This window comes from Hippoglossus hippoglossus, chromosome 12 (assembly GCF_009819705.1).
Source record: "Hippoglossus hippoglossus isolate fHipHip1 chromosome 12, fHipHip1.pri, whole genome shotgun sequence".
NCBI lineage: Eukaryota > Metazoa > Chordata > Actinopteri > Pleuronectiformes > Pleuronectidae > Hippoglossus > Hippoglossus hippoglossus.
This window is the reverse complement of record NC_047162.1, coordinates 13428935-13439007: the sequence shown is the minus strand read 5'-3', so window position 1 is coordinate 13439007 and position 10073 is coordinate 13428935. Positions and strand designations below refer to the sequence as shown.

Sequence of the window (10073 nt, the reverse complement as noted above, 5' to 3'; positions counted from 1 at the left end):
TGTGTGTGTGTGTGTGTGTGTGTGTGTGTGTGTGTGTGTGTGTGTGTGTGTGTGTGTGTTTTCAATCTTTGACTCTACACTCCCCTCAGCCGTGTTTATGGTTTCTGACAATCATTGCTTCATTCTGGGCTTCTCACATACAGACACATTCGGTGTAAAACATGCAGAGGTTTTCATGATTTGGAGCTTTTTAAGTTTCTTTGTGCTGGAAGATCCGAACCAAACAAAAACCTCGAGCATGTTTTACGTCTGAAATCAATGGAAGGACATTAATGCTGCTGCTCTTTAGTCACAACAGCTTTTAAGCGTCTGCCTTTTTTAAAATTGTAAATTACATTTTCATCTCAGCTCGTATCTTTTATCGACCTTCGGATCAAGGCTTCGTCAGCAAACGTCTCTTTAGCTTCATTCATAAAACACATTTGGACATTTAAGGAAACTACACAATGGGGGGGGGTGGGGGGGGACTGTTCTCCCTCACATGCGTTCACACACACACTCGTAACCTTAGTGCTTTTTCTTTCCCTTGGACTTACACTCTGTTTCTCGTTCACACTCAGCTTAACGTTATTTCAGTCAATTATTTATGCACTCAAACGTGTTTTGTTTTTTTCAGCCTCACACGCATGTACACAAACACACAAAGAACACAAAACAATAAAACATGTGCACTTGTACACACGCGCGCGCGCACACACACACACATACATCCTCTTTACATAAGCACATTCGTGTACATACATAGAAAAAAAAAAGAAAGGTTTTGTTCAACGGAAATTAGAAAAAGCTCAGTTTTGAAAAGGCGTATTTTAGCTCTCGTACCGAAAAACAAACATTTTACTGGGACTGGTTTGTTTGTGCCAGTAGTTTTGAGGGGAGCATGCAGAAGAGTCAGGAAGGACGGAGTGTGTTTCTCTCTGTCCTGTGAGGACAGTGTCAGTCCAGGTGTCCTACCTTCCTTCTGCCACTTTTTAATATCAGCAGTACAAAGACAGAAATCAATGAAGCAATCCTCCAATTTTCTAAACGCTTTTCTCGTCGTTTCTCCGGGGGACGATGGTACCGTTGTACTTTATCTTGTGTTTTTCCAAACCCCTTCTCATCAGCACGGTCGGCTGTAGTCATTTGGGGTGAGGAGGGCGAGAAATGGGTGATTAGATCAGTAGGCGAGGGAGCGGGGGGGGGGAGGGACACGAGGACATTTTTGTTAGGTAACACAGTCTGTAGTTATGGTCGTCCTGGGTTTAAATTGTCAGTGTTCAAGTTAAATATGGCCCAGTTAGGATTAGGTGTTTTTCAGTGTGGTCACTTGCTCTGAGCTCCGCACACGGTTGGTAAAACTGGCTGGATGGGGGGGGGGGGGGGGGGTTCAGGTTAGGCGGTCTCCTTCCCCTGGGTCCCAGTGACGGTTTTGATGGAGCTGAGCGTCCGGTTGAACCAGGTCTTCTTGGCGGCCTGAACCTCGTTGAGGGCCAGACCCAAGTGATGCTCCAAGTCCTGACGGAAGGAGAAAGAGAAGAATATCAATGAGTGCGAGAAAACTGCCAACAAATAACTCCTGACATTATTAAATAAATCAATAAATAGATAGATTGCTTGAAAAATTTCATTCGGACATTTTATCGTCTGTGGTTAAAACTACACGCAATCCTGCGAACCGCTACTTTTTCTTCTTCTGTTGTTTAATGCTGTCTCGACTTCCTGCAACGAAAGGTCCGAAAGTCTCAACTATTAGACTGGAAACAAACCAATCCAGGGTTCAGTTTGATCGAGGCCACCTCTTTTGTCCAGACTATATTTTGGTCTCTTGATCATAGTCTGAGGAACCTGTCACACCCGTTATTTTGGCCCTGACTAAACTGAGAAGTCTGAAGATCTGAACCAAACAAGGATGTGAGAAAAAAAGAACCGTTTTTGAGAAGTGAACTCTATGTGAACACTTTAAACATTTTACTATCTATTTCCACAACTTTGTCAGTAGCTTTGAACCCAGATCCCCTTCCCCACTCTAACAGACATTAATCATACGAAGTCCTCATCTTTCCTCTTTGACATAATTCCCAATAAACTCCTCACAAAGCTCCTTGTTGCTGTCGGTCACACACTTTTATCAGAGATGGTTCACAGTCTTCTCTTGTGGCTCAGACTTCCTTCACCACAGCTTATTTCCAAACTGACTGTAAATCAGCGTTTTACGACAGCGACTCTTGACACTTACATGTGTATGAAATGATTCCACTGTGTTTTTGAGGCTCCCTGCTTTAATAAGACTGATCTTTTCTAATACTACTCGACCTTAATGCAACTTCAGACACTGATCACAGCACAGTCATCACTCAGCTACTAAATGAAGTCGAGCCCCCCCCCCCCCCCGCTGCTGGTCTCACTTCGACCATATCTGGTTAATGGCAAATTCTCTTCTGTGGTTTGTGGGTCCTCCGCCTGTCTGGCTTCTCTTTACTGTGCTGCTCTTTAAGGCTTGATGAAGTCACAAGAGTATAAAATACTCCCGACCTCTCTTCTTAATAACTACGCAGGTTACTTACTACAGTGTGATATATTAAATCAGGTAGCTTAGTATTAAGAAAGTGATTTCCCTTAATGTCCCTCAGCTTAATGAGTGGGTTTGATCAGGTCTGTTTGATTATTAACTTCTCTGCCGCTGGAGGAATTTAAGAAATCGTGATGGGAGAAGAGATTCAAGTTCTTTTATTCCGGTACGATCACACAGAACATGACTCACAAGCAGAAGCAGCTTTCAGACATGAACTCCAGTCATTTTCCAGAGTTTTCCTTTCACATATGAAGAATGCAGCAGGAGATTGTCCGGGTCAGACGTGGTTACAACGTAAGGAAAATCGGTCCATTTCACCAAATATATTGCATCTAACATTTTTCCTGCTGTATTCTCACATGGGCTCATTCTCTGGGCACTTTCCCAAGGGGCTGGTAGGAAAATGTCAGGAGCAACTGACTCGGACATTCGGAAAATGTCCGGACTTCAGTGCATGTTTGAAAGAAGCTCTTTCAACGTGTCTGTGTCTACATTCATATCAGTCACAACTGTGTGCTGGCATACCTGGATTTTGCACTCAGCCTCCACCAGCTGCAGTTTGGTCTGAGCAAGCTCCAGCTCCATCTCCCTCAGCTGGCTCTTCAAAGCCTCCTTCTCCTCGTCGGTCTCCTCACTCCCTCCGCCAGGCGCCGTGGACACAGCGGCCCGCACACGACCCTCTTTGTTGAAGAGGCTGCTGCACTTCTCACAGCCTTCGACTTTGGACTGGAGACGGATATGGGGGGGAAGAGAGACAGAATGGAAAAGGTTAGAGAAAAATATCAGGTAATAAATTACATCTTTGTACCAGTCTGACCTTACACGCTCCTTTTTTGTTGGAGCAAAATGCTTTTCAGAATTTTCCCCTTAAAGCTGGAGGAGATTAAAAAAGATGAAGAGATGCGGGACAAAGCCAAAAAGAAAGAAAGACTCCAGATAAAGGCAAACAGAAAGACATCAGATAAGGATTGAGCTGGGCACTACATTACAAGCTTCTTTTTGTGAGGAGAATAACTGGACTTTAGACGAATCTAACAGAGATGCACAAGTGAGAGTAAAGTAAAATGAAAGACTCCTTCAACCTAGAAAGACAACAAAGCATGAAAGTGTTCGGACTCCTTGATTTCTTTGGATTAATGCCATTTTTGCACTGAGACGTTATATTGACACGTAACTTTTAATGTAGAAAGTAGAATATGGAAAGAAGAGAAAGTCTCTGTTAGCTTATTACTTTGGGAGCTGTAAAATCCAGCTATAGTTTCCCTTTTCTGTTGATTCATGTGTTCAGCCCTCCAGTCAAAGTGCTCTAATTGGTGGGTGTGATGGGGATATTATTGGGTGCAGAGCATTTGTGCAAGCAGCAAAAGAAAATCAAAGTAAACTGAATTAGAACGACGATGCTGCCAGACAGGTACTAGTGTTTTTCATCTGAGTACTTATCCTGCTGCAGGAATATGTTTTCCCAGAGCTTTAAACAGGATAAAGTTGAGGTGTTTAAAAGGTGGAAAAATGCTCCGCAGATTAATCTTAAAGTTAAAACTGCTGCAGCACAAAGACATATATAGAAAGACGGAATGTTCTTGCGTCACTTGCTCAAAGCTACTACACGTCACAATGGCAGGACTGTTGGGGCTGAATCCGTCCTGAATGAAAACACTGTAAATAGATGTTAGTGTGTGACTTTGCACACAAACACACACACACACACAACCTTGTGTGTGTGTGTGTGTTTGTGTGCAAAGTCACACACTAACATTGTGTGTCACACACAACCTTGTGTGTGTGTGTGTGTGTGTGTGTGTGCGTGCGTTGACTGTTGTTATAGCTATTCTCTTAAAATTAATATTTCATAACAATATAACATTTCATTTGGATTTAACTGTCATCTGAGTTTAAAGGTGATCGGAGTTATACGTCATGTTTTTACAGTCTGCTTATCACAGCAGAAGTATCTGAGCTCAAATTCCTTTAGCGAATCAGAATGTCAGTATATTATTTAAACATGTCTAATAAACACTGTTGTAACGTACAACAAAAATAACAAAAATATGTCCCCCTGAATCAATTATAATTGCAAGTGCTGACAGACTTATTGTTATGCTGCACCATACTAAATGTAAACACACACACACACACACACACACACACACACACACACACACACACACACACACACACACACACACACACACACACACACACACACACACACACACACACACACACACACACACACACACACACACAAGCCCTGCTACATCCTCTACAGGACGCGTCCTTGGTGTGATAAAGTTGTTGTCTGTCTTTGGGCAGCGCTGATGGAGCTCTCTGCCAAAATGGCCTCTCTTCCAGCTACAGTCGACACAAACAGTACATGAGCCAAGTGCTGGAAGTCAGACATCTGGCCCTGTACCCTGTGCCCACCTCCTCATCCCCCCCCCCAAAAAAGGATTTGATTTCACTACCTGTCAAGACAACAACACATCATACCTGCAAATGTAGGGGGCGAGAAAACAAAACCTGTCGGTACATTTCAGCATCTGTGGTTTAACATGGAGATCACAGCTGGATCCTGCCAGACTGATACTGACTAAGAAAGAAGCAACCAGGTTTTCTGAAACTCAGTTATATAATGTGTCTCAAACACAAGCACACACACATAATTGTATTGCACAGGTGCTACAGCGGCAGATTAGTTCATGGATACGAATATGTTGACCTGCTCAACCTTGTATAAAATAGAATCTATGTAAATAAAAATCTGAATATATCTTAGTTGAGCATTTCTGTTATATATCTAATGACTCATTAAGTGTGTTTCCAATTCATTTTAACCTTTTCAATCACAATAAACCATCAGTTTTTGGTGTTTGGGGATAAAAGTGGAACACATTCAACTTGGCTGCTGTTGTGGGAGACTTTAGATCCATGACGTTTAAAATCCTGAATTCACCAGGGACAGAGCTCAGGATGATGATGGTTTAAACAGGGTCAGCTTTAGTACGTCACATTCTCTACAGTCTAATATGTTGGTATGAACGACAAATTACAAATGACAGATGCACACATACTGTTGATTATATTTATTCTTTTGATGCTGTGTAATTAGGCTCCACTTACTGCTCCGGCTGTGAATCTACAGCATGTGTTTGAGGGCACACAGCGGTTTATGAGTGTGTGTGTGTGTGTGCGTTAGTGTGTGTGTGTGTGTAAAACTCACCCGGATTTTCTCCAGCTCTCCTCGGGTGGATGTCTGTTGTTTCTCCAGTCTTTCGCTCAGCTGGGAGCAGATCTATAGGAACCACAGACACAGTCGAGGGATCGGTTCAGTGATGTGTTTTCAACAATTCAGCTAAACTCGGATGCATCAATCAATAAATGTGTCCATGACATCTGGACACATTTGGTTTACTAAAAACAAGATCAGGTCAAAACCAAGAACATGTGTGTGGTCAGTGTGCAGAATAATCCAATCCATGCCTTTACAATTAACTCCAGATTTCTGAGAAAATATTTTATTGTATTGTTCCACTTCAACTAGTTTATTATAGTCTGTTATGATTTCTGTTTGTCCCGACAGAACTTAGAACTCTGGACTTCCTGGTATTTTCCATTCCCGACTGCATGTGGCTGGAGGTAAATCAGTCTTCGTGGAGGAGACTTCATCCTCTTAACTCTAAGTCAATTAGTAACGTCATTATGTCAAGTCCTGTTGGTGCAGCAGAGCTCACAGTATGAACGTGCACCATAACTGAGGTGCATTTATATAACTGTTTTATGATTTTCATCCACATGTATCATATATTTGTTTTCATTGTGTTTAATGAGATGGAACACTAAAAATTGTAATACTACGACTTCTTTCTTGTAACATTTTGACTTTATTAACCGAATTTCCGATTTCCCCCCTTTAAGTGGCCCTAATAGTTAGTTTACATGTCGAATCTTTCATCTTTACACCTTCCATATCATTTCGCGACTGCAGCTTCTAGGATAACTCACACTTTGTGCTGTGCAATATGCTTTCACCTGGAAAGAAATGTGCTACTGTATATGAATAAAGTATTGCTGGTTTGCACGCTTGATTGCACATCTAGCTCTATACCTGTAATGCACAGGCACACCAGCTCTACTTTGCAGATGCAGATCAACGTGGCATGATTCATCCTAATGGGCGCTATGGGTCACTCCATCTTTTCGATCTGCTCTCTGCTGCATATACTGTACATCTCTTCATCCTCCTCCTTAGGAGATAAACCTATATACATCTATCTGGGTATCTTTAGCCCAGCAGATATGCATCATCCTCCTCCCACATGTCTTTCATCTCTTTCCTCCTGTCGTCCTCGCCTTCATTTCCTCTCAAGTGCTTTTACTGTACCCATCTCTCTACCTTCCCTTCATCACCACCAATCTCTCATCCCTCTTGATGTTGCAGCTGTCCCCTGCTCTTTTACTTCCCCTGCCCATTTACTTCGAGCTTCTCCTCAGCAATCAGTTCATCTTTTTACTTTAACCCGAGCTGCTCAGCCTCGTGTGCAAAGACCAATCTGTCTTCTAGTTTCTAGTTCCAGCTCAAGAGCTATAGGCCATTTCTTGTTTTTCTATCTTTTTCCAACAAACAATCTCAGTTCTTATTTTAATATTTCTACTCAATAATTCATTCAGTGCAACTCAAACTTTAATGCCTGGGGCAAATTCTGTTTTGTAGGTCAATGTATATTTTGCAGTGCATAAGATGTGCATATTGGAAGCACATGCAATTTAAAGTATTTATCACATTTAAAACATTGTATTTTAAAGGTTAGAAATAGAAGCAGAGAAGTATAATCCAATGCTAAATACTTCAGTCCAGGGTCAAAGTAGTTTTAAACTCCATAAAATAAATATATAATGCTAAACGGACCTAAGAGACTTAAGCCCTGGCACATGATGCTGCTACCTGGCAATCGCCCAGTGGGCCTGACTGTATCTAGACAGGCTGCTCCTACAACAGAGATTACAATGCACCAGTTGACACAGTTTTATCTGTCTGTGTGGGCTGGAGGGGCAATTAGCACACAAATGTTCTTTGGCTCTGATCCCACAAAAAAAAAAAACTTGGCATTAACAGGCACCAAAATCAGAAAATGCCATTTGAAGAATAATTCGAGTTATCTGGGCTCAAATCATCGCGGGCTATTTCGGGGGAATTCGCCAACTTGTCAATCCCAGAGGATTGAACGCTACTATCCTCCCTCTGCTCTCTCCTGCACAGACTTCTGCTGATTTTCTCTGCCTCTCTCCATCTATCACCATCTTCCTCCCTGACAAAAAGGAGAACTATTTTTGAAGGAGCCTCATATTCACACTTAGCTCTGCTCAGCGCAGCTCTCAGCTGCGTGCGAGCAATCTGCTTTCCCCCCGTAATAGACACACAAACACACATCCATCAAAACCGCCGCTCCACCATGATGGCTCCTGTCACCAGTTTTCACATCTGCTGTCAATTGCAACCTGCCGCCAACATTTTTAGATAAAGGTGAAGTTCAGGTCTGTCTCTAAATTAGTCCTCCTGCTATTTCTGTCTGCCCGCACAAGGAGCAATAGGAGCTGGATGGTTGCATAATGTCTCTGCTGATGATAATAGTACTTGATGGGTTTATATTTAAGCACTTTGTGACAGGATGAGATCTAAAAAGGATGAAAACCACCGTAAGAGGAATCCGGCGACAGGAACTCAGAAAAAGCACATGAGCTCTCAAATCAAAGGCTCGGGGTTCAGCTCAGGGACAGTTTGCAAAATTAGATATTTCTGAACTAGATGAATAAATGAAAACAAAAGGCTCTTATATTATTATTATTTTTTAAATATTTATCTTGCCAACAGTAATGGCTTGATCAGAGCTTTAGATGTGAAGGGACAAGCCAAATAAGGAGAGATGAGAGGAGGAGAGGTGCTGAAAACTCACTTCTCAAACTTCCAGAGTTCAGGATGAGACATAAAAGAAACCAAAATAGACAAAAGCGCCTTCGAAGTAACAGAACAAAACTAAAACTCACAGCGACAGAAATAGGATAAATGCATAATTCTGAAGAGGCGGAGTCTCTGTGGGGTTGGTGATTCCAGTTGAGCTGATTGTGAGGATGTATCCTAATGACTGTCTGACCTGGTATTTATCTTGTGCTCTGAAATATAAATTAGCTTAATAAGTTATAAAGCTTCAGCTCATGATTTGCTGCTGTGGGGAAACAGCTTCAGTTCTCTTATAACGTTCAGTCTTGTTAAACATTATGAGTTATTGATTTTTGAGTCTTTTATTTGTGCCAAACCTTAAATATCACTAAAAACATCTGTTTACCAATTACAAGAGACAACTCCACATTCACTTGCATCTTTAATTAGCAAAGCTCCTCTGTTCGAAGTTTCTTCCAGATCAATGAGCAGCTTTCTCTTCAGCTACTTTAGATTCTAAAAGCTCCTCATGAAATTTAATCTCAGCCTCAGACTATAACAAATACTAAAACTCTTTTGTGTGTAGTTCACTTTTTCTGTACAGAGCTAAGAGATGTGACCTATCGCCACCAATTTTTGTCACTTTACACAGGCTGAGTGATTTAAAGATTTTATTGATACCTTTAAGGTTCTTAATGGTCTCGGTCCTCGCTATGTTAAACACCTTTTAGCTCCATAATGGACCAGCATGTAGTTTGAAAAAGACTGTTCCATTTTTGTGTTTCATTTTGGAAATGAAGGGAACATTTAACAGTGATTTCTGAACACGTTAAATTCCAAAGCACAAGTTTCAGACACAATACATACCTGCTTATATTCTCCAATGATGGAGCCGTTCTTCTTAATCTCTGATTCAGACTTATCGAGCTCTCGTCGGCACATCTCCTTCAGCTGTGGACACACACACACACACACACACACACACACACACACACACACACACACACACACACACACACACACACACACACACACACACACACACACACACACACACACACACACACACACAGTGTTAGCAGGGTAGAAACCAAGGGCAGGCGCGGAGTTGGATGCCCCAGAGACCGTGTGACTGCCATGAAATGTAAAGAGGTCAGAGAAAGGTATTGGCAGACTTGACGCTGAGGGCAAAGTCACGCCCTCAACACAACCTCCATGCAGGCGCATACATCACTCAGAGCTACACCTACACACACGAGAAGACAGGAGGCATTTGGAGGACAACGCTGAACACACAGGGGAACAGAGGGCAGCAGGTCCGATTCTGCCTGTAGGGGATTCTTCACCGAACTCAAGAAAATCAACATCAAAGATGAACTGACAACCTCAGACTTGGAAGGTTTGACCGTGGAGAGCATGAGCCCTTTTATAAATAACAGAATGATGGAGGAAGCCCTGAACGTGTTTGGAATAAAGTATTTTCCACCAATTATACTACAGTGATGGAGATAAAAGTATTAGATCGGCTTCTGTTGAAAACAGACACGGTAACAATGACATGGACGGAATACAAAATAAAGTGGT

At 42.0% G+C, this 10073-nt stretch overlaps 1 protein-coding gene across 4 annotated transcripts in view; it reads right to left on the bottom strand.

Annotated features, from left to right (window-relative positions):
* Window positions 1-299: 299 nt before the first annotated feature.
* Window positions 300-10073, bottom strand: part of LOC117772218 (rab GTPase-activating protein 1) — a 62112-nt gene continuing 52338 nt past the window's right edge. For all 4 annotated transcript variants that reach the window (XM_034603192.1, XM_034603190.1, XM_034603191.1 and 1 more), the window contains 4 exons: window positions 9357-9440; window positions 5775-5846; window positions 3080-3280; window positions 300-1497 (listed from right to left, as the gene is read on the bottom strand). In XM_034603192.1, the coding sequence (XP_034459083.1) occupies window positions 1375-1497; window positions 3080-3280; window positions 5775-5846; window positions 9357-9440 (480 nt within the window). In that variant the 3' untranslated portion in view covers window positions 300-1374. The remainder of the gene's footprint in view (window positions 1498-3079; window positions 3281-5774; window positions 5847-9356; window positions 9441-10073) is intronic.